General features: G+C 44.7%; 1 protein-coding gene across 1 annotated transcript in view; it reads left to right on the top strand.

Annotated features, from left to right (window-relative positions):
• The window catches only part of LOC141145293 (uncharacterized), a 123901-nt gene that overhangs the window by 45726 nt on the left and 52168 nt on the right, over positions 1 to 26007 (top strand). Inside the window, exons 5-6 of the mRNA XM_073631858.1 lie at positions 950 to 1064; positions 11905 to 12089. Of these exons, the coding sequence (XP_073487959.1) occupies positions 950 to 1064; positions 11905 to 12089 (300 nt within the window). The remainder of the gene's footprint in view (positions 1 to 949; positions 1065 to 11904; positions 12090 to 26007) is intronic.

The raw sequence follows: 26007 nt of genomic DNA, 5'->3' as shown, positions 1-26007 counted from the left end.
CTTCGTTTATTTGGAACTTTGTCAAGAAGTCAGCTTTCATTCCTAGTCCATTGAGCCATAGTGGGTCAAAGACATTGACCTATGTGGTTTATTAGGTCAATGATGTCACAGGCATTCCTGCTTCTTTATAAACATCAGCTCATTGGACAAGGAATGACAACTGACTTCCGTGATCAGATCCAAATTCAGTTCCAAACATTCCTACTGGCTAGTATGGGTTCCTTTATTGTTAGTAATACGTTCTTGTGCTGAATTTCATTGTAGAACCTTTACAAATTACTTTATTTACTTCAATGTTATTAGGAGGAGATCTCTATCCATATCCAATATACTGCCGATGGGGCTAGCAGCGCATCCTGTGACTTGGTAGTTCCAGAATAGCTACAGAGCTGCAGGTTGACTGTAATTTCTGAAGATACTTCATATATTGTTGGAAAACCTTAAAGTGGAACATCACTCTCTCAATAAACATTGAATATTTTTAATCCTTATGCTGCTAGCATTAGTAAATAGCAAAGTATATTCTATTTACTTGTTTTAAACTTTTTTTTTTTTTTTTTTTTTACATTTCTTCAGTTACTGCCTGGTTTCCAGGCCTGGGCAAATTATGTCATACATCCCACGAGTCTTATGGAGGGGAGGAAGGGGTTTTCTCAGCTTAGCACGCCTTCTGCCTGCATGCCTGAGCTAAGGGCAGATGGATTGCAGAAAGTAAATGCTACATGAATTATCTGCCCTTCCTGAATATGACCATGGCCAGAAATGCTAGGGGGGGTGTTTTCCAGAGTGATTTTTCAGCAAAATAAAGCATGGAGATATGGATTGGTGAGTTTGCTTTGAATACTAAAAATAAACAATAGCGTTTAAAAATGAACTGAATCGTGTTTTTGGTTTGTGGTGCTCAGATACAGGGTAGTCACACTTGAATCTCTTTGGGTGTGTCTTGTAGGTGTTGCAATCTCAGATAAACACCATGCAGCTGGAACTGGCTATGAAGGAAAACTCTATCAGTGTTGTGAAAGAAGAGCTGGAGGCACAGCGCAGACACCTGCAAAATGTCTCAGGTATTCTCATTATGTAAATGCTCCTTTCTTTGTTTCCTCTCCGTCTCCTATTTAAATGGAGGGTGTGTCCTGAGCACAAAGGTAACAGAACACCAACTGTCTGGGGGGCTCAGCAGCCACCTGTTCTGTCTCTGTTCATGATTTGTTTCTCCAACATGGAGCATGTGTGACAAAAGGATTTTCCTGGTTACATTCTCTCACTGTTTTCAGCTTAGGTCAAATTTACTGCTGTAGTTCATTTATCTGCAGGCTAATAAAATAGTTGTAATGTAAATAAATAATGCAGGATAATTATACTTGTATGTAGCACACCCCAGACTGGGCTGGCTATATCATCTGAGGTTACAAACAAATGGCAACTGCCTTAACAGCAAGGAGCACATGGAAGGGTGACGCATATCAAACATGAACAAAGAAAAATTCCCAGCTCAACTTACCAACCAGCCTGCAACAAACCAAAATTTTCTGTCTAAGGCCGGGTTCACATATGTGCGGCCGCGGGTTCGTGCCTGGGGTCCGGTGTGTGTCTGTTCACCGGTTCAGGTGAGATTCAGATCTGAATTTTTGCCTGAATTCGCACCTGAACTGGACCCAAACATGCAGAGGACCCTTTTGCAATCCACGTGGCCGCCCCAGACCTGTGTGAACTGGCTCCAATGAGAGCCGGTCACACTCGCCTGTCATGGGAATTGGCTGCAGGGAAACCCGCATCGAATTTACATATATGTGAACCCAGCCAAACAGTTCACGTTAAAAACAGGGGTTTAGTTTGCACACATTTGCAAATACATGTGTAAGCTGCAGAGGCTGCGACAAGGCACCCCAGTGTAGCACCCTCTAGTGTGCTACTAGTGGTAGTACAGGAAAACTATAGTTTGGCTCAGGGCTTAGCTTGAGCCAAGGAATCTGGGTCAGGGTTATTAGAGGTTAGGCCAGCATGACTCATACAGACAGCCCACTGGTACTTCTCCCTGGCTCTGCAGAGTTGGAGAACATTCTGGAACTAGTGGGCTAAGGTGAGGAGGAGCTGTTCTGCATATTTAGGGGCCCTTAGCCAATCCCCAGGAAGTGGGCCCTTAACCGGTTCAATACCAGGCCTTTTCACCCCCTTCCTTCCCAGACCAATTTTTCGTTTTCAGCGCTGTCGCACTTTAAATGACAATTGCGCGGTCGTGCGACGTTGTACTCAAACAAAATTGACGACCTTTTTTCCCCACAAATAGAGCTTTCTTTTGGTGGTATTTGATCACCTCTGCGGTTTTTATTTTTTGCGCTATAAACAAAAGAAGAGCGACAATTTTGAAAAAAACACAATATTTTTTACTTTTTGCTATAATAAATATCCAAATTTTTTTTTTTTAAAAACACATTTTTTCCTCAGTTTCGGCCGATACGTATTCTTCTACATATTTTTGGTAAAAAAAATCGCAATAAGCGTATATTGATTGGTTTGCGCAAAAGTTATAGCGTCTATAAAATACGGGATAGATTTATGGCATTTTTTAAAAAGAAATTATTTATTTATTTTTTTTACTAATAATAGAGGTGATCGCGATTTTTTTTTTCGTGACTGCGACATTATGGCGGACACATCGGACACTTTTGACACATTTTTGGGACCATTCACATTTATACAGCGATCAATGCTATAAAATTCCATTGATTACTGTGTAAATGTGAAGGGGTTAACCACTAGGGGGACACAAGGGGTTAAATGTGTTTCCTAGGGAATGCTTCTAACTGTAGTGGGCAGGGACGTACAAGGGGAGGAGACCGATCAGTGTTCCGCTGTTCTGGGAACACAGATCGCTCTCCTCTGAGCTGACAGGACGTGGATCTGTGTGTTTACACACACAGATCCACAATCCGGCCCGGTTAACGGGCAATCGCGGGTGCCCGGCGGACATCGCGGCCGCCCGGGCACACGAACCGGGTCCCGGGCAACACGGTGCGCGCACGCCCCCTGGGTGGCCGGGAACCCGAGGCCGTCATATGACGCCCACCCAGGATGGGAGATCCCATCTGTGGACGTCATTTGACTATAGGCGGGTAGGGAAGTGGTTAAATAGACATGGGTCATCCTGGGAAGGGAGTGGGGTAGAAAATGGAGAAGCAGTGCTAAGGAAGCCTGTCGGTGACCCTTGAGGGACCCCTGCTGGGGAGGGGTTTTACCTCGGGTCGGAGCTTGGGTGGCTGGCCTGGAAGGATCCTGTCACAGGAAGCGGTTGGGAGGAAGCTTTCCGGAGAGGCAGCAGGAGCAAAGAGAGACAGAGTGAGTAGATTAGCACCGTCTAGGGACAGACAAGGGGAGAGATTGCCACATGCAGCAGATCTCTTTTGAAGACAATGGTGTGCTTAAGTCTCCAGCCTTGCCCTGGGTCTCCAGTGTGTCAGTCAGGAAGACTGGGAAGAGGAAGCAGTCAGATGGGCTGGTGAAGCTGCAGCCAGGTGGGCTAGCATTTCTGCGAGCAGTAGAGCTGGCATTAGTGTCTACAGGGAAGCAGAAGGTGTTGCAGGAAGCAGTTCACTCCACATGTGCTACCTTTCCAATGGACTGAGAGTTCCTAGCCTGTAAGAGGCAGGCACTAAGCTAACAAAAAAGCAGTTAGTTTCTAGAGGAGTGAACCCAGCAGAGCTGTACAAAGGATCAAGAGTTTGTGCCGGAGGAACAAGTGGAAGCTGTAAATAGGGAGGGAGTTGTTTCTGGTTCTGTTGTCATTGTCAAGTTGGGCATCCCAAAATCCCTACTCCATCCAAGTTATTATCCCCTAATAAAACACCAAAAACAAACCAAAAGACTGTTTTCTGTGTCTGGATCCACGAAGGAAATGCTATGTGACTGGCTGTGCAGCGGTGGGGAACCCTGACATTTGTTACTCTTACGTGGTTAGAGCTAAACCAGTATTATCTGAAGTCCTAACTCTATAAATTTTGAGAGCCTCCATAGTAGAAGCACGTACAGTATATAATAATGGATATATTGAGGGCAGGTATGCCTGGAGGGAGCCCACCCCTGCTTAAAGATACAGGGGCACACTGGACACCCAGCAATGGCAGCAAAGGTGTCCAGTGCACCCCGTCACCAAGTAACCAACAGTACAAACAAACGGCAAATGTCCCAACCTATAACTGGCCTTAACAGGAAGGAGCACATGGAACGGCAACGCATGTCAAAGAAAAATTCCCAGCTCAACTTACAAGGCAGCCTGCAAAAAAACAAATTGTCCTGTCTAACAGTTCACGTTAAAAATAGGGGTTTAGTTTGCACATATTTTGCAAAGTTGCTGGCTGGTTGGTAAATTGAGCTGGGAATTTTTCTTTGTTTTTGATCATCTGAGGTTCTATTCCTTATTGGATGCACGACAGCCAGACACACAGCAGTTTCTATCAAACAAAGGTGCTTTATTGTTATCATACAGGGTAATTACAGTATGCAAACACAGCAGTTTCTAAGGCCGCGTACACATGAGCGGACTTTTCGACCGGACTGGTCCGACAGACTTTCCAGCAGACTTTCGACGGACTATTTACGGACTTCCGACTGACTTTTTAACGAAGGGACTTGCCTACACACGATCACACCAAAGTCCGATGGATTCGTACGTTATGACATACGACCGGACTAAAATAAGGAAGTTGATAGCCAGTAGCCAATAGCTGCCATAGTGTCGGTTTTTGTCCGTCGGACTAGCATACAGATGTGCGGATTTCTGGGTCCGGCGGAGTTACGACGTAAAGATTTGAAGTATGTTCCAAATCTAAAGTCCGTCAGATTTGCGACTGGAAAAGTCCGCTGAAGGTCTGGTGAAGCCCACACACGATCGGATTGTCCGCCGGATTTGGTCCGTCCGCGTCCGTTGGACAAGTCCGGTCGAAAAGTCCGACCGTGTGTACGCTGCATAAGTCTCTTCACCAAATAACCAGGCAGAAAGTGTGTTTTTTGCGATTTATTGCAGAAAACTTGGATAGGGTATAGGGTGAGCCTTGGGATACTCCAGGACTAGTGCAACGTTAACAGAGGACTCTTTGTAGTAGCAGTTAACCTTCTCCAGATAGGCCTATAGAGCAGAGGATGTGAACATACAGCTCCAGGGGGATCCCACACTGGAAACAGCCCTGAGCCAGTCATCTGCAGCAATCTCTACAAGAGGAGGTAAGCAGCATCAGTCTCTCTAGGATCTCTCCCTCTCTGGCCTCTACTCACTGTGTCCCTGTATACAGTGGGGAAAATAATTATTTGATCCCCTGCAGATTTTGTAAGTTTGCTCACTTACATAGAAATGAAGGGTCTATCATTTTTATCATAGGTGTATTTGAATGATAGAGACAGAATATCAACCAAAAATCCAGAAAAAAAACACATAAAACAAAAGATATAAATGAAGTTGGAGTTCAGTGAGTAAAATAAGTATTTACTTGATCCCCAAGCAAAACATGACTTAGTACTTGGTGGAGAAACCCTTGTTGGCAAGCACAGTGGTAAGACATTTCTTGTAGTTGGTTACCAGGTTTATACACTTTTCTTTACAGATCTTCTCTAAATCCATTAGGTTTTTTGGCTGTCTCTAGGCAACTCGAAGTTTCAGCTCCCTCCATGAATTTTCTATAGGATTAAGGTCTGGAGACTGGCTAGGCAACTCTATGACCTTAATGTGCTTCTTTTTGATCCACTCCTTTGTTGCCTTGGCGGTATGTTTTGGGTCATTGTCATGCTGGAAGATCCATCCACGACCCATCTTCAGTGTTCTGGCTGAGGGTAGAAGGTTCTCATCCAAGATTTTACGATACATGGCTCCTTCCATTGGCCCCTTAATGCGGCACTGTCGGCCTGTACCTTTAGCAGAGAAACAGCCCCAAAGCATCATGTTTCCACCTCCGTAATTGACTGTAGGGTTGGTGTTCTTAGGGTCATAGTCAACATTTTTCTTCCTCCAAACATGACAAGTCAAGTTAATGCCAAAGAGCTCAATTTTGGTCTCATCTGACCACAGCACTTTCTCACAATCTTTCTCTGAATCATTTAGATGATCATTGGCATGAGGAGCGGGACTTGTCATGTTTGGGGGAGGAAAAATGCTGACTATGACCCTAAGAACACCATTCCTACAGTCAAGCACGGAGGTGGAAACATTATGCTTTAGGGCTGTTTCTCTTCTAAAAGTACAGACCGACTTTGCTGCATTAAGGGGCCATTAGATAGGGCCATGTTCTTGGATGAGAACATTCTTCCCTCAGCCAGAAGATTTAAGATGGGTCATGGATGGGTTTTTCAGCATGAGCCAAAACATACCGCCAAGGCAACAAAGGAGCAGCCGAAGAAGAAGCACATTAAGGTCATGGAGTGGCCTAGCCAGTCTCCAGACCTCCATCCTATAGAAAATATATGGCGGGAGTTGAAACTTCGAGTTGCCAAGCAACAGCCAAGAAACCTTAAGAATTTAGAGAAGATCTGTAAAGAAGAGTGGACCAAAATTCCTCCTGAGATGTGTGCAAACCTGGTAACCAACTACAAGAAACGTCTTACCTCTGTGCTTGCCAATAAGGGTTTCTTCATCAAGTACTAAGTCATGTTTTGCTTGGGGATCAAATATTTATATTACTCACTGAACTGCAACTCAATTTATAACATTTGTATCGTGTTTTTTCTGGATTTTTGGTTGATATTCTGTCTTTATCATTTAAAATACACCTATTATAAAAATTCTAGAACCTTCATTTCTTCGTAAATGGGTAAACTCACAAAATCTGCAGGAGATCAAATAATTATTTTTCCCACTGTACATGGACACCTTCTTCTAGTGTCAGCCAGATCCTGCTTCGTGAGTCTCCAAGCCAGATCCTCGACAGACTTCCTCTTGACCGTTCTCCACACTTTAGCAATAGGCCTCCAGTTCTCCTTTAGATAGGACCTCAAACAATCTCCTCCAGGCCTCAGCAGCTAACCCAGGAGGGCAGACAGCACCTCCAGGCTGGGTCTCTCTCCACCAGGGCAAAGGACTCTGCTGCTCTAGGCGCCAGGCTATTTATGCACACCTCAGCCCCCTGCTGTTCACTCTTTCAACCAGGTATTGGCCGAGGCTGTATGAATATATAGCCCAAGGTCTGCCTCTCCCAACCCACTGTATTCTAGAACTTACTGGAATGCAGGGGGAAGTAGGCAACCCTGCTGCCAGCAGAATCTAGAACAACCAACAATAATCAAATCCTGCTCCATTGGACTACAGAGGAGCAAAAAATAAATATACTGAACCCTATTAGCAACCTAACTAAGAGAGTGCTACATTTACATAACTTAATCCTAGCAGCCCCTGTTTCCTTCAGCATCTTAGCTATATTCACTTGTACTTCACTGATAAGTGGGCAAACCAGTCTAAGTTGGGACCTACAGGGAGTTGTCACGTATATGCAGGACTTGGCTCAGGACAGGACCAGGGCTTAGCCTAGCCCAAAGAACGTTGTATCTCCTGGTGCAGGTTGCCTGCTGATGTAAGGTAAGTACCGATGGGTATAGGATAGGGAGGTTAAGTAGAGTAGTTAGGATTGGTTTAAATAAAAGTATATTAATGAGTTTGTGCTTCTATGCTTAGTATGTTTATCGACATTGTATAAAGAAGCAAGTATGTGCATTTTGGTAAAAAATGCTTTTTCTCTGATTTACAGATTTATGTAAAAGCCAATGCATTAAAGGGTCAGTTCACCTTTTTAAGAAAATAGCCTATGCACTCAATCGGCCCACAGCCACGGCATGAATTATACCCCCTTTCAAGAGCTACCCATTCAAGTAAATGGAGTTTCTCTGCAAGCGCACCCACAACTGCGTGCAGTGCACACGGTTGCAGCATACTAGTGTGGGGTTGAAGAAGTTAAAGTTGGCAGTGAGGAGGTGATACAACATCTCTACCACCTGTCAAATGCCCTCTGAAGAGCAATCTGAATGCTGATCATTCTTCAGAGACCAAAGTATGCTCAAATCCTTATTTATTTATTTACAGTATTTAGAATTTTATTTATATTCTTTATTTGTTATTTTTAACAGCCCTGTTGGGGGTATATGGTGCTTCACTTTTGAGACAGAGAAAGGGAATGAGGACAGAGATTCCTTGGTCCCTTTCTCTGCAGGCCAGCTGCACTGGACAGTTAATGAATATGAAGTGCTCTGTGCTGAGCGGCTTCCTGTTCGTTCACAAACTGAAGCATAGTAAACTCTGTTTACTATGCTTTGGTTATGAATGAACACAGGAGCATTCAGTACCAATCAATCACTGTGTTCATTCAGGAAAACAAGGGGCCTGGAAATACAACATCCTGAACCTCTGTGCCCCTGGGGGGATGCAGCACACAGGGGGATCAGAGCAGCAGGGTAGGCACACAGGTGGGTGGAAATTAGAACAGAGGGCATGGGGGGGTTGTGGTTGTTGGGTAGAGGCACTAGATTCCCCTGCAGGACAGCTGGCAGGATGGAGAGGAGGAGAAGCTGGCTGCACTGCAGGGGGATTGGAGCCAGATCAGAGCAGGGGAATTAGTGGAGCTCAGTGCAAGATTTAGCCTGGGTCTGGGGGATGCTGGAATTTTAATGGAATCTCGGGACAGTCCCACCTATTCCGGGACAGTTGAGAGGTATGTTTAATGTGCATACCTGTAGGCCATTTCCACCTTTCCCCACTGGAAGCCTGGCTAAAAAAGTCCCAGTTAGTGTTGACCTGTTCTGCCCAACTGGACAGCTGTTAGGGGTTCACTCCCAGCATCACAGAAGCGAGCGGTGTTCCTCATTCAAATCCCTGCAGCTAAGCCCCAGAGAAGAGGTCTGTGTGTGTGCACTGTGCCTGCCATCAGGGTGACATTAGCAGCCTAGCCACAGCTTTAGTCTAAAAGGCCAGGGTAAAAAAATGTGCTATTTCCTGCAATAAGATTCTAAATACTGAGGAAAACTGCTTGTGTGTTTAAAAATTTTGAAACTAAGCCTGTTTTAAAGCTAACCTACTTCCCCATTCCTCTCCATTCCTGAAACCTTAACTATTATTTCAAGCTGTTTAATACTTTATCAGCAGCAGCAGCAGGCTCCTTCTATCTAATGGCACTAGGAACACAGCTCCTGCCATGGTTTCCTGTCCTGGAGTACATGCACCCCACACCCAGTGGGGATTCCTCTACTATTGTTTGACAATAGATTATCGGGTGAGATTGCTAGTACCCTCATTACCCTAATAAGGAAGTTCTTTAATTCCTTACTGTGTCCCTCCCAAAAAAAAAGGAAGTAACGCAGCAAAGAGATCACAGGGACTGGGGAATCTCACCCCACAATCCTCTGTAATGATTGTCAGGGAATAAATAAATGGGGATTAAGCTTCCATTAAATGAGTGCCAAGTGAAAGTTAACAGGCAAGCAGTCTAGAGGTTCATGCCATGGCCTCCTATAGGCCTCCCGCCGGGAGGAAAAGACAATGATTATCGCTAGTGACTATAGCAGCCGCTTGCAATAATCGGAAGCAAATCCGGCAGGCCGGTTGTTCCCAAGATGATCGATTGATCAACTTTGTGCATTCAGCCTGCCCATTAATACTTCAAATCTTCGATTTGAACCATGTATGGCCGACCTAAGGCTTCATGCCCACTGGATGTTTTTTTTTTTTTACTCTCCTAGCAGCATTTGTCATTTTTTGGCTGCCTCTAAACGCCCCTGTATGTTAGCCTATGAGTTCATGCAAACATAGGCATTTAGAGGAGTTTAGAGGCAGAAAAAAAAACCACAGCCAATGCATCCAGGAGCAGCATAGTTTTGGCAGGAAAAACGCTTGACACACCTAAATGCATGTAAATGCATCTAAACGCGCTTAAAGAACTATAGGCAAAACTTTTTTTTTTTCTATTCGGATAGAGCAATGGTGGTTTATAACCCCTGTCATTTTTTTTTTCCGCCATCTGTGTCCCATTACGGGGATTTCTCTTCACTTCCTGTCCCATATCCAAATAAAAAGTGAGAGAAAATCCTTGCAGATTAGGAGAATTCCTTAGGGACACCCCAGATCACCATTGGAAGATTTCACCTCCATTACTTTTCTGGGCACAACCCAAAATTTGGGATTTACTTTTACTTTCACTTCAAATGATTATGGTAAACAGGACAAATAGAGAGGGTGTATCGCACAGACAGCAATAAAAACTGACAGGCGTTCTAATCCCTCTCCACTCTATCCAAAACGTAAAAACAAAAAAAAGGTTTGCCTTTGGTTATAGTTTAAGTGCTAGGCTCGTTTAGTGCTTGGGCAGTAATTCGTTTCAATGACCTGAATATATTATTTTTATGGGCAATTAAATTTTTTTATCCAACAAGAAGTTTTTATTAGAAAAGATTGGTATACAGACAGTAACAGCATTACATTACAGAACATGTAACATACGTCCACAGCACTCAAAGACATATCAGTAAAAAATGCCAGACATTTATATTAAAACTTTTACATCATCCCTAACATACTGGTCTTTAAACAACATTAACACCGAGTAATCTATTCCTGATCAGATCCACCAGGGCAAACATCTAACCACGGTGCCCATATTCTCTCGTATTTAACCACTTTATCCCTGGAAGGATTTGCCCCCTTCCTGACCAGGCCATTTTTTGCGATTCGGCACTGCGTCGCTTTAACTGACAATTGCGTGGTCATGTGACGTTGTACCCAAACAAAATTTATGTCCTTTTTTCCCCACAAATAGAGCTTTCTTTTGGTGGTATTTTATCACCTCTGCGGTTTTTATTTTTTGCGCTATAAACAAAAAAAGAGCAATAATTTTGGGAAAAAAAAAAACACAATATTGTGTACTTTTTGCTATAATAAATACCCCCAAAAAAAAAAAATTTCTTCATCAGTTTAGGCCGATATGTATTCTTCTACATATTTTTTGGTAAAAAAAATCACAATACGCGTATATTGATTTATTTGCGCAAAAGTTATAGCGTCTACAAAATAGGGGATAGATTTATTTCATTTTTATTATTATTATTATTATTATTATTATTATTTTTTTTTTTTTACTAGTAATGGCAGTGATTTGCGATTTTTATCAGGACTGTGACATTGCGGCGGACAGATCGGACACTTTTGACACTTTTTTGGGACCAGTGACATTTATACAGCGATCAGAGCTAAAAATAGCCACTGATTACTGTATAAATGTCACTGGCAGGGAAGGGGTTAACACTAGGGGGCGATCAAGGGGTTAAATGTGTTCCCTCACTGTGTGTTCTAACTGTGGGGGAATGGGAGTGACTAAAGGAGGAGACAGATCGTTGTTCTGCATCCAATTCGTAATAGCAGGGAATTTTGACCGGCTCTCTATGGAGCCGGTTCACATATCTCCACTGCGGCTCCAGTGTGAATTTGCACGGGAGTCCTGTGCGTCTTTTGGTCCGTTTCAGGTCTGAATTCAGCCAAAAATTCAGGCTGAAATTGGACCTGAAACAGTGAATGGGGATGCACTGGGCCCCTGCTGTGAGACGCATGCGAAGATAGTGTGAACCCAACCTAAATGTTCTCCAAGGATGCCTGCTCTAGATTACGTAGCCTACATCTGATATCTTTGGGTACATGAAAAGCCAGCCTTTCTCTTTAGGTTAATAGACATCACACTTTGCCTTCTGAAGTTTTTTTTTCACATTTTTAGAAGTGGACAAAATAGACGTTTTCTAAAATGTCCCAAGTTTATGCAATACCCCACATGCTGCCCCGTTAATAAATTATTCACAAGTACCGGATGTTTGTCATCTAACGAAAATGGTCAGAATCAATGTTTGGCGTTGCTGAGAATGTACTTGCAGATGAATCGTTTTTATTCCGTTTAGATAACAACATGAGAGAGAAGACAGTTCTAGTGGAAGATACAACACAAGTAAAGAAACTGACAGATGTTTCCACACAAGATTTCACATATAAAGAAGAGCAACACAAGAGCATTCTTCATGAGCTGCACAACACCATACGGAGTGTGAAGGAGAAAGAGAGCGAACTCCGCCTCCTGCAAACACAAGTAATGACTTCTGTCTCCTTACCACAATGATCCATTCTGTGCTAGTGAGGGCACAAATGGCTCCATCTACTTATTATTATTATTATTATTATTATTATTATTATACAGGATACTTAGGAATAGTGTGCCAAATTAGAAGTTTAATTGAGAAATGAGGATGAAACTGATGATTAAGCATGATTTGCTATCTTCTTTAAATTAACATTGCATTTTATTTTTAAATGTGATATCTAAAAAGTGAAATATGCTAAATAAATTTGGTGTTTAGAAACATGCTACAAATTGCACATATGTCCTGCTAGTAATAGTAGAAGTAGTTTCAAACTACAGCCCTTGCAGAATTTGGGGGGGGGGGGGTTCGTGGGCAATTTGTTGGGGCAATGGCTGGTGTTGGTGCTTCAATCATCATGGCGCTATGGTTGATATGGTGTTGGGATGATTGAAGCGAATAATTTTTAATATTACATCATGTAATAATGTAATATAAAATGAATTGTTCAACTCACCATAATGCAGAATCAGTGTCGCCTGCCACCAGATGCAGCTTGTCACTTGCCACGTTGCCTGCCACCAGATGCAGCTTGTCACGTGCCACCATCGCCTGCCACCAAAAGCAGTCTGTCTCTTGCCACGTCACCTGCCAGCAGATGCAGCTTGTCATTTGTCACATCTCCTGCCTTCAGATACAGCTTGTCACTTGCCACGTCGCCTGCCACCAGATGCAGCTTGTCACTTGTCATGGAACCTGCCACCAGATGCAGCTTGTCTCTTGCCACGTCACCTGCCACCAGATGCAGCTTGTCACTTGCCACCAGATGTGGATTGTCGCTTGCCAAGTTGCCTGCCACAAGATGCAGCTTCTCACTTGCCACATCACCTGCCACCAGATGCAGCTTGTCACTTGCCACCAGATGTGGATTGTCACTTGCCACATCATTAGCCACATTGCCTGCCACCAGATGCGGATTGTCACTTGCCACATCACCTGCCACCAGATGCGGATCATCACTATCCTGCCACCAGCTGAAGCTTCCCACTGTTGCCTGCCACCAAAAAATACTAGATGCAGTTTGTCACTTTTTAAATGTAAAGGCAATTTGCTGACAGGCAACAGTAACAGCAGATCTGGCAGTCTCTCCCCAGCTTTTCAGCACATGGCTCCCAGAGTGAGGGCGGACAGTGAGAGATGATATTGTCTCTCTGCTCCCTCGCCCGTCCGCCCACTGGCCTGCTGCAGAGAAGCCACCGTCCGGTGGTTGGGGACCTCCACCTTATGCCACATTACAAGGGTCTGCCAAGATTGCTGCAATGGTTGTGGAAGGAAGCAACATGCAGGATTTTGGGTTTTTTAGATCTAATATGGTGGTCTCCAAAACTGCGACCCGAGAGCCAGATGCAGCTCTTTGCTTGCCTTTATCCAGGGCACTATTCCTCCCACTGACATTAACAGTGGGGCACAATTCCTCCCACTGACATCAACTATGGGGCACTATTCCTCCTACTGATACCAATGATGGGACACTATTCTTCCCACTGACACTAATGATTGGGCACTATTCCTATTACTCTCACACCAATGATGGGGCACTATTCCTCTCACTGACACTAGTTGATGGGGCATTGTTACCAAGGCCAGGGCATTTTCTAATCCCAGTAGCCACAGTCCAGCCCTTCTAAAGTCGGAAAGATAATAAACTGTCCCTTTGTTTAGAAAGTTTGGAGACCCCTGATCTAATAGTACGCTATTTCAGAATAAAAAGGGTTAAAAAGGGGAAAGTTAACCAAAGTGTGTTATCAGACAAGAAGATTGTGCCTGGCATCCCCTCTGCAAAAATAGGGAGGGCCTGGTCAGTGGTGTGGCCTGCTGGTCTGCTAAGATATCAGGGAGCACATGACAAATCAGCTAAGCAAGGCAGCAGTCGCTGTGGTTTTCCCAACAAAAAAACATGCAGGTCTTAGAAATTAACCCTATTTGGTGGGAAAGGGAAAAGTGCATGCCTAGCAGTCATTGCAGCATGTTGCCCAACAACTTAACGTCACTAGTTTAGCCCAGGCAGGGCTGTGTGCTGAGATAGTGGGATCATTATATAAGCTGCTAATTTACCTCTAAAGAGACCTTCACCTAAATATAAAAATTTTACAGCCTGTTGTTATTTAACACTCATTGAAAAACAAGCTGTGAAATATCTTTTATTAGCAAGTTTCAAAATTGTAACCATTAGAAAGGTGCAAAAAAAAAAAAAAATCAGTCGACTTGCATGGGTTTGCTATGCCATTACCAACAAGCGGAATATTCACTGCATTTATCATTTATTATACAGATAACGTGGTGATAGGGAATGTTTAACACAATGAGCACATAATGTACAATAACTGTTTTTCTGCAGTTAATATGGGGGCTGCATTGACCATAGATCATTTATAGATGGAATTTTTAAATAAATATTATACCAAATATCTTTTAGAGAACATGGGTAGTGTGGGCTAACGACAGCGTTAACATGGACACCAACATCCCTAAATAAGGTAGATATACATGGGACGTTTTGAACAGGATTTTTGGCGGTGCTTAAATCATAAATAATATCGAGAATCAATTAAAATATACCAAATTTTATTTATACATTTAAGTTGTTAAGTTAAAAAAAAAAGTGTTTAACTTTGTATAAATAAAATTTGTTACATTTTAATTTATTCTCGATATTATTCATGATTTAAGCACTGCCAAAAATCCTGTTCAAAACTTCCCATGTATATCTATTATACCAAATATGTAGTTAAAGTGGTTGTAAACCTGACACATGAAATGTGAACAAAGCATATCCCTCTAGTGCACAGGTGTCCAACTGGCGGCCCTCCAGCTGTTGCCAAACTACAAGTCCCATGAGGCATTGCAAGACTGACAGTTACAAGCATGACTCCCAAAGGCAGAGGCAAGATGGGACTAGTTCTGCAACAGCTGGAGGGCCGCAGTTTAACACCCCTGCTCTAGTGTACTTGTTTCAATCGAGAGCACTAAGGGCTTGTTTACACTTGCTTCAAAATTTAAAGCACTTTGAATGCCAATCAAAGCACCCATCACTTAATAAAATGGTTACGTTAAAGTCCTGATTACACGTTGCGTTTGCTTTGCTTCGCTTCATAAATTATATCCCATGTCGCTTTCTTGGTGCTTGAAAGTGTCTCCAAAGCCTCCATAGAAGTCTATGACAATGCTCACTAGCAGCACCTGCAGCTTTTGAGAGGCTTTTATTCAGCTTTAGCTTTGCTTTGTTTTGGAGGTATTGCAGGTATGAGATAGCCCAGGATACCAGACATCATCAGCAGTCACTTCCGGTTCATGTGTATATATTCTGGAAGTGTCTATGACACATGTCACGACACATGTGGTGTGCAACATTGGAACGCTATAGCAGAAGGTGAGTAGGGACCCGAGAGAGAGGACTGAGCGGCAGAGGATCAGCAGAGCTGGGGAACCAGAGCACGAGAAACTAGTAATATCGCATGTGGTGCGCAGCGTGGGAGTGATATAGTGAGAGGTGAGCAGGGACCAGAGAGAGAGGGGGATCGGCAAACCAGAGGTTTGAAGTTACTACAGAGAGCTGGAAATTACTACTGAGCAGGGGGATCAGCAGAGATGGGGAGTTACTACTGAGCAGGGGATCTGCTGAACGAGGGTACCAATGAGCTGGGAATCTGCTAAACAGGGTTCTACTGGGCCCCTTTAAAACAAATAGAAAATCAGCACACACACAGGACATTTGCCAACCCTCATTAACCTCCCTGGCAGTATGATTATGTCAGATTTTTGAATCTCAAAGCGGTACATTGTTTTCATAGAAATTTGGCATTTTATATTGTAGGCCTGTAATTCTTAGGAATAACTCACCTAAATCTGTCCAAACAAGAGTCTAGTAGACACAAAATCATAAATTATGATATAATACATAACTATAAATAATTATATAAATAATAATATAATAATAATAAAAAAAAAACACTGAAGTTTGCTCAGTCGCATAATTGTCGCTGTCATCTTTTTCAGTGTCTGATGGCGAATTTTCCCGCGCATCACTATCGCTCAATTCTGCAAGTGATTCTAATTCACTATCGCTACCACTTTTCACGGTCAAAAAATTTCAGTTTATTGAGGAAAAACAAGTATGGGACAAACAGATTAGCAGATGGCAGTTGTTACAATGCGTAATACAGGATTTAGTAAAGAAGGTTCATAGACTTAAACAGGAAGCATGATTGTATTTTATACATCTTTCAGGATACCAAAGCCAAGGTGGATTACAGAACAGGAATAGCGGTCATTGGTTCGATAGAGTCAAAATGGCCTTTCAGCAAAATGTACCTGTAAAGGGGAAGGAGGTAGTCGGGGGGGGGAAGCTGGGGGGGGGGGTGACCACACATGGCATTAGATTGCGTCACTTAAGGCACTCATGCCATCCAAGGTAACCAAATACCATCAAATACCATCACCTTTTTGGAACATTTCCTGTTCAAATAGGTCATTTTATACAGTGGTAAGGCACTATTAATGGCATTTTCCCAAAGAGTCACCGTTGGGGGAGATGCAGAGTTCCATTTTAGCAGAATAGTTTTCTTAGCATAATAAAGCAGGAAATAAATCAGGAGTTTGGTGTATCGGGGCCTCTGTTCATCCTCCTGTTTTCCAAGCAGAGCTAGCTCTGGAGACTGAAGTAAGGACAGCCCGAGGCGATCATTAATGGCTTCAAATACCGCTGCCCAGAATTGTGCCACTCAAGAACATATGGTAATACGTCTCCGTGTCCAGTTGACACCTGTGACAGAGGGGATCCCTCTGTGGGTACAGTCTGTGCAAGCGCTGTGGTGTGTAGTACACGTTATGTAGAAACTTAGTTTGTATCAACTTACCCCTGGAAGAGGTAACCAGCCCAAGTTATCCTCAAAGCAATCATTCCAATCCTCCCTCTCCAATGTGGGGATATCAGTTTTCCAAGTTTCCCAGAGCCTCTCTAGCCTGGGGGAATCCAAGCTGAGCAGCGACAAGTAGAGGGAAGAGAGAGGCTTGGACAGTGATTCCTGAGAAAAAAGCTCCTCTATGGGGTCCATGGACATGGCAATAGGCTCCGGAAACTGGGCTCTAGCTGCATGATACAGTTGGTAATAACGGAAATACATCCATCTAGGCAAATTAAATTTGGTTGAGAGGTCCTTATATGTCAGTAGTGTCCCTGCCGGCATAATATCCCGAAGGGCCTTGACCCCATATTTCGCCCAGACCTGTGGGTCTGGAATTGTATAGAAGTGTGTGAGATTAGGGTTACCCCATAATGGTTGAAAGGGTGACCAAGTGTTCTTTCTGTGAAATCTCTTACTAGCAACCACCCACACTCTGAGTGTCGTCCTAGTTGGATGCGGGAGATCAGCGTAGGCCCCACAACCCCTATACACTAAGTTCCCCAGGTCACTGAGGGAGCCAAATAGGGCCACCTCAAGGCACACAGCTACATTGGTTCTGGAGCGAACAAACCACCAGCGGACTGAAACTAGTAGGTCTGCCCAGTAGTATACCTGGAAATTGGGCAACGCCAATCCCCTGCATCTCACAGGAAGACATAGGGTGAATTTTGCCAAGCGAGGAGTAGAACCCCTCCCCCAGATAAAGGCCCCAATGCAACTATCTAGGTCCCTAAAGAATGCGCCCGGAATCCATACTGGGGAATTTCTAAATAGATCATTGAACTTTGGGAGAAACACCATTTTAACAAGATTAATGCTCCCCAACAAATTCAGTGGCAGAGTCCCCCAGGAGGCACACCTAGCTCTCAGCTGTAGAAGCACCGGATACAAGTTAAGTTCATAGAAATCAGTGGGGTCATGACTCATTTGAATGCCCAGATATTTAAAACTATCAACCCACTGCAACTGGGTAGTGGCCACAGTAGCTCGTGACAAGGGATCTAAGGGAAAAAGTACGGATTTCGTCCAATTAATTCGGACAACCGAGAAGCGACCACACTGGTTAAAGATCATCAGGGCGATCCGCAAGCAAGAGTCAGCGTCATGCAAATACAGCAGGGTGCCATCGGCATATAAGGCACCTTCTTCTTCAAGGGGCCGATCCGCAGCCCCTCCACCTGCCGGGATGCCCTAAGTAAGGTGGCCAGAGGCTCTAGCGCTAGGGCAAAAAGGGAGGGGGAGAGGAGGTACCCATGGTGCGTGCCACGCTGCAGCAGAAATCTCTTGGAGACCCTACCATTGGTCCATATACAAGCTGAGGGGCTTTGGTAAAGTAATTGCAGCCAGAGCAGAAATTGAGGGCCAAAACCATATCTGCCCAGTACATCCCAAAGGTAGCCCCACTCAACCGAGTCAAATGCCATTTTGGCATCCAAAGAGGCAATGACTCTGGTTCCACCGTTGTCATGGGCAATAGACAGGTTGAGATGGAGCCGTCTCAGATTGATATCAGTGCCCTTACCGGTCATGAACCCCGTCTGATCCACATGGATGAGCTCATCCAGGACCTGTGCTAGGTGATTAGTCGATATTTTGGCCAGCAGCTTTGCGTCAACATTAATTAAGGAAATTGGGCGATACGATGCACAGTCCTCAGGGTCCTTACCCGGCTTGGGCACCAACACAATTACAGCTTCAGACATGGACTCCGGCAATGATCCTATCTGGGTGAACTGAGCGAACAGCTTGGTGAGCCTAGGAGCAAGCAATTCTTGGTAGGTGGAGTAAAATTCCACTGGAATTCCATCCGCTCCAGGGGTCTTACCGGGTTGCAGTTGGGCCATAGCAATCTGGACCTCCTCCAGGGTAATATCCTGCTCTGATTTCTCACTGGCATCCTGAGACAGGGTTCTAAAACCACTTTTGACATAAAGGGACACTTTTTGGATGCCATGGACATTCTCGAGTTTCCAGGCAGAAAGTACAGTATATATAATATAAAAGTGCAGGGAGGGCACTGGACAAAGCACTAGGGACAAAAGAAATGTGAAATTATTTGATACAGTAAGGTAATCTTACAGATTACAGTGTATTATGTGTATGTATGTGTTTTGTACTTATTTAATTTACCGCCGGGCTCCGCCCCCATGCGTCCCGACACTCGCAGGGAACGGAGCCCAGAACAGTAATACATTGGGCTGAGGATCCGCAGGATCCCGGGGACAAGGTAAGTAACCTGTACCAGGATAATACTGCGATACAATCCCAAGTGTGGCTCGGGGTTACCGCTTTTGGTAATGAAAATTTACCCCAAGCCACACTCGGGAAAACCGCTAGGGAGCGAAGCATTACTGAAGCATCAAAAAAGCATGTTGAAGTGGTAGGCGCTTTATTGTGTGTTGAAGTGCAAGCAAGTGTAAACGAGCGCTGAGAGATCATATGTAAATTCTGCACTTTGAATGGATATGAAAGACAGGTGGCTGCAGAGAAACAGTTACAACTTATGTAGGAGGATTTGTAATCTGTGTATCATCTAAGGCTAGTTACTTCACTCGGTGTATGTAAGGGTTTACAATCACTTTAGTCAGAAATGTCACCGGAATTCCCAGTGAGACTCTTCTGATTTCCCTGTCAGTTTAAAACGTGTCTATGGTCAGAGTCACACTTCTGAGGCTGAGAAAAGTGAAAGCAGGAGCCTTTGTTTGAATATTAGGTATCCTGACTGGAGCCTGAATGGGAGGCCTGCAGAACACAGTTTAGACATTGCTAAATCTTTCAGTTGCGGAGAGAGCTCTGTGCTGGGAGGGGAGAGAGCTTTAGTGGGCACTCCTGAGCCCTGCCCAATACATACTCCAGGGACATTTTTCCCAACTGATATTGATGCAGCATAATTTTTGCCTCTTATCAACACCAATGACACAGTATTTTTTCCTTCCAGTGACACCACAGATGCAGGGACATGCTTTCCTTTCAGTGACACCACCAACCTAGAGACACTTTATTCTTCACCACTGGTAGCCCCATGTTTGGGCTTCGTGGGCAGGGATCAATGGCATGGATTCTCATCACCCTGGGCACTGGATGACCTTGTCCTGTCACTGAGTATCAGTATAGCAAAGTTTCTCGTATCTTCTTCACCATTTGCAATTTTTTAGCAATTTTTAAAGTGATTGGAAACCTATTTTTTTTTTTTATAACAAATATGTTATACTTACCTGCTCTGTGCAATAGTTTTGAACAGAGCAGTCCGATACCTCCTCTTCTCAGTTCCCCACTGGCTCCTCCCCCTCGCTGAGTGCCCCCATAGGAAGCCACTAACTATGGGGACACTTATTTGGGCTCGATCCAGAGCTGCGCTCTGTGTGTCAATTGACCAAAAAATCTTTTTGACAAAAGAAAAAGTGCAGAAGCTGATGAAAGAAGTCACAACGTTTTACTTATCAACCAAAGACACTTTCGGGACCTATTATTTATAGGCCTCATGAGAGCAATCCTCCCCGAGGCTACATGGGCCCAGTTCCATGCAAGACCTTTACAATAATAAAATAGTCAGTGCAAATCCCTGTGTTTAAACTAGTATATTGCAAGCTGAACACTCCAAGGTCAAAACACAACACCTCGATAGAATATAATAACCAGAATAGTGTAGCGTAAACAAATATTATAAAATATAAAATCAATTCATCAAGAAATTCATAAGTCCATAAAACGTTCAAATACTCTAAAAGTCCATGCATTAATGACCACTTTGAGGAAGTGCTTCCAATTCAGGCATGCAGGTGTCAATGTGAATCCACCACATACTGAAGCAGCCGCTCATTTCCTTATTATGACCATTGTTGTCTCAATGCGCCTTTCCCAGTATGGGGACACAATTCCTCCAATGAGCAATCAGCAACAACAATAGGAATCCATCTGTAATGTATATGTAGGAATAAAATGAAGCAACATCTAGTGCTCTCTGCTATTACATAGAATTTAATAAAAAGTATTAAAAGAACAAGTCTGGCACTTATAATAAGTGCATATGATGAGCGCTCATAGTACAGACAGCACACCAAAAAGATGGCCGCGGGTGACGTCACACGTAGCTCCTCCCCTGTACACGTTACGTCCTGGGCGGGACTTTGCCAGTGAGTGGCTGCTTATGTCTATGGTGGAAGGATTGGATTCACATTGACACCTGCATGCCTGTAAGAAAACTATTAGAAAATGTCTGGCGCGCTCTCACGGGCGACAGCAAATGCCCATAGGCACCAAAGCACATGTGCGTGCGCGGCAGACTGCGTGCACATGCAGGAGCGTGTCCCTAGTGCCAATTGGCACCAGACGGCCTTTTTAAAGGGTGCCCTGACTCCTAAACAATGCTGACTGGTCTTCAGCTGTTGCCTGATACCCTGAATCCTGCTGTTATCCTGCTTGATACCCAGTTGCTGAACTTGGCTTTCCTTGACCCTGCTTCTGGACTCTGCTATACTCCTGATTACTGGTTCCTGATCCTGGCTTCCCATTTGACCTTGCTTCTGCCTAATGCCCTGGTACCTTGCTGCCCGCCTGCTACCGAACCCGGCTATCCTAGTGACCTCTCTCCTGTTCCCTGCTTGGCTCAACACTGCCATCCGAGTGTCTGCGACTAGGGACCTGCGACCAGCTGCGACTTCCTGCTGCAAGCCTGCCAGAAACTCTACATCACCTGATGTCCCAGTTCCGCAGTCCAAGCAGAGTGCCTCTTTAAACTCAGCTGACCCATGGTGCATGGCTGCCCTTCCCAATCTGATGGTTCTCTTGCCTTTCCAAGGTTGCATCCTCTGCTACAAGTTTGCGAGTCTACATCTGCAGGCACTCATGTTCCTGCTGTCCCTCGGACTCCTCTGTTCCACTCTCAGCGGGACCTGGGCTAGAGAAACAAGAAAGGCCGACCTCTTCATTTCAGTCTCCCTTCAGGTATGTGACAATGCCTGAATTGGAAGACCTTAAGAAAACTTCCTCCTCTCCCAATGGGATGGAAGCATGACGACATTAGAGAAATCAGTCCACAATTGCCTGCAGGTCAAACAATTAGTGCTGTAGTGGCTAAATGAGAAAACATACAGCCCAGGGAGACTATGGTCTCAAACCAATAAAGTTCGAATAACCACAGATGGCTTGGCTACTGAAAACGAAAAAAAAAGGAATGTTCGGAAAAAGTTATTGCCACTCTGCTGGCTAGGAGGAAAAAGGTGACCCTGGTGATATACAAAAAAAATTGCAAAAAGTTTGATGCCTGGGGAGAAGGACTGATAGACGTTTCATTCCAACTATTTTAGATTTCCTACAAGAGGGAGCAGATAAAAAATTATCATTCAGTACCCTCAAAGTACAAGTATCAGCACCATCCTTTTTCCTGGACACAAGGTTGGCAGAGGATCCCTGTAAACCATCGCTAGAGGTAAACCACCACCCTCAAGGAATTTTCATTTGTGGGATCTATCAATGGTCCTACAAGGATTCTTGAAGCCTCCTTTTGAATCCATTGAAGACTGCCCAATTAAATCCTAACTCTCAAAACACTTCTGCTGGTGTTCCTAGTATCTGTTTGAAGAGTGAGCGAAATCCAAACCATTTCTATCTTTGAACCCTATTGCACCATACCATTGTGGATAAGATCATTTTGAAGCCAGACCCAGCTTTTCTGCCTAAAGTTTCCTCAGCATTCCACAGATCCCAGGCCATCATCATACCATCCTTCTGTGCTAATGCTTCCAACAAAAAGAGGAAACATATTACAGCCTAGACGCAAGAAGGCGCCTCATAGCCCATCTAGAAGGAACAAAGAAATTGAGAAAGATGTCAGCAATGTTCTTCTTCTCAGGACCCAAAAGAGGTAAAAGGGCTTCCAAAAAACACCATTGCAAAACACAAAGGAGAGCAGTGCCATCTAAGTGCAGCGATGTTAAAACATTTTATTCCAAGACAGAAAATTGGGAACTCACAAGATGGTGGAGATTACAGCGCATGTAAAATGATTTAGGAGGTTCATCCACTCCTGGGAGAAGGCAGTAGGCTCACAGATGAAGAGGCAGCTGATGATCCCGGCTGCGCTGGTGGCTCCCAGCGCTTCCTGACACTCAGAAACGGCTCAGGGGCTCCTTCATCAGACAATCGTTTGTCCATCTGCGAGCCTACCTCCTTCCCCAGGAATGGATGAACCTCCTAAATCATTTTACATGTGCTGTTATCTCCGCGATCTTGTGATTTCCCACTTGCAATAAAATGTTTTATTATTGCTGCACTTAGATGCCACTGCTCTCCTTCATGTTTTGCGTTCTACAGAGCCCCTTCTAGCTTGTCACGAGCCGGCAGCCATCCACAGTCAGCTCACCTGAGATCACCATTACATCTTGTGCTGCATATGAACCTCCATACATGGACTCCCTGTTACAGAGAATTTTTTAACTGCCCACTCTCTCCATCCAGCTGATAGAGTGCACATGAGTATATGTATTTTCCTGTGCAAAAAACACCATTGCTAGCAGGGGCGGATCCAGGGGGGGGCAACAGGGCAATTGCCCCCTCCGAGAAATTCATGATTGGCAGGCCAGTCAGTGAATGAGTGAGCGGGCGGGAGCCGGAGGACGAGTGTGCGGGTTAACGAGCGGGCGGGCCAGTCAGTGGGGGTTTGGCAGGTGAGAGAGAGCCTGAGCGGCAGGTCGGCGGACGAGTGAGGGGGGTTGACAGGTGAGTCTGCGGGTGTTCAGGAGCAGCAGGACAGACATCGAGAGAGGGGTCGGTCCGGTCCGCAGGTGAGCGGAGAAACTGGCCAGTCCAGAGATGTTGCTTGTGACATCATCTGGGATGGACAAGACGAGAGGAGGAGGAGGGGCCGCCGGGGGGAGCAGCAGCAGCGTGACATGAGAGAGAACTTACTACAGAGGCTGCCTGCGCTACTCTGCATATGAAGAAAACAAGTAAACGCTGTGCCCTTATTGTACCCTATGAGCCCTGAATGTGCCCTGAATGTACCCCATGTGCCCTGAATGTGCCCTGAATGTACCCCATGTGCCCTGATGTACCCTGATGTACCCCATGTGCCTGATGTTCCCTGAATGTGCCCTGATGTACCCTGATGTACCCCATGTGCCCTGAATGTGCCCTGATGTACCCTGATATACCCCATGTGCCTGATGTGCCTGATGTGCCCTGAATGTGCCCTGATGTGCCCTGAATTTATCCCATGTGCCCTGAATTTATCCCATGTGCCCTGAATGTACCCCATGTGCCCTGAATGTACCCCATGTGCCTTGAATGTGCCCTGATGTGCCTGATGTGCCCTGAATGTGCCCTGATGTGCCCTGAATTTATCCCATGTGCCCTGATTGTACCCCATGTTCCCTGATGTACCCTGATGTACCCCATGTGCCTGATGTGCCCTGAATGTGCCCTGATGTGCCCTGATGTACCCCATGTGCCCTGATGTGCCCTGAATGTGCCCTGATGTACCCCATGTGCCTGATGTGCCCTGATGTACCCCATGTGCCTGATGTGCCCTGATGTACCCCATGTGCCTGATGTGCCCTGAATGTGCCCGATGTGCAAGTGACAATCAACAACATGTGGCAGGTGACGTGGCAAGTGAAAATCGGCAACATGTGGCAAGTGACAATCAGCATCTGGCGGCAGGCAAGTGACAATCCGCAGCTTGTGGCAGGGACGTGGCAAGTGATAAGCTGCATCTGAAGGCAGGTCGACGTAAAAAGTGACACGCTCGGGGCTCCCACTGATTCTGCATTATGGTGAGTTGAACCATTTCATTTTATGTTAAATGTAATAATAGAAATAATGCACTTCAATCATCCTGACACCATAACAACCATGGTGCCATGATGATGAAAGAGCCAACACCAGCCATTACCCCGATAAATTGCCCACAAAAAAACATATTTTCTGGCAGTGCCCCTCCCGAGACTAGACTCTGGATCCTCCCCTGATTGCTAGATGAATAAAATAAGCTATAACACATACTTATCTATCTCAAAATAAAACACTTCCAGAAGGAATTACAGCACATTCCACCAGAGCCTGGGCATTATCTTGGGTGGAAAGAGCAGGAGCCTCACCTGATCAGATCTGCAGGACATCAATATGGTCAAGCTTTTAAACCTTTGTCTGCCATTACAGGATAGATTTCTTATCCAGCCAGGATTAGTCCTTCGGTAGAAAGGTCCTCCAGGCTGTGGTCCCCCTAAGTAAGTATTGCTTATCCTCTCAATGATGCCCTGCAAGATGACTTGAGAAAACAGAGTTATGTACCTGGTAACTAATTTTCTGGGAATCTTCCAGGGCAGCACAGCTTCCCGTCTTTCTATTATTTTAGAGTTTTTTATTTACCTATTTACAGTATGCCCATACGTATGTTTACCTGTTGTTCCTTCAGTACTGTGATCTTACTGAGGCTCAGAGGTATGTTGCCTTTTTTTTTAATGGTGGGTGATCTGTTCCTGTTTTTAGATGGGTGGTGCCTTTTCTCAGTGTTGCCCTGGAAGTTTCCCAAAAAATAAGTTACCAGGGACCTAAATCTGTTTTCTTTCAACTTGCTGGTTGAACGAAAAAAAAAATTAGCCATGTATGCCCTGCTTTAGCGCCTACACTCTGCAAACCCCAGGAGCTGTGCACTGTTTTTCTACTCCAGGTTAGGATCTGCAGGAATAGCTGTTGTACATCGCAGGCTTTCTTCTTCCAATGACAGTGCTTTTCAGAGGGCATTCGACAGGCAGTGAGGAGGTGTTATATCGCCTCCCCACCGCCTGATTTAACCCTACAACGTTGCATTAACACGCTGCAATCGTGTGCATTGCGCGCGGTTGCAACACGGCCCTATTGAACTCGGTGAGCGAGTTTGTCAAACTCTGCAGCCCAAGTCAAAACTGCTGTGGTTACCAGTCCCAGCCAGCTATTATTTTACAGTTTGGGTGGGCAGCTGGGGAAG

Source organism: Aquarana catesbeiana, linkage group LG05 (genome assembly GCF_042186555.1).
Source record: "Aquarana catesbeiana isolate 2022-GZ linkage group LG05, ASM4218655v1, whole genome shotgun sequence".
Lineage (NCBI taxonomy): Eukaryota > Metazoa > Chordata > Amphibia > Anura > Ranidae > Aquarana > Aquarana catesbeiana.
This window is presented reverse-complemented; position numbering and strand designations above follow the sequence as displayed.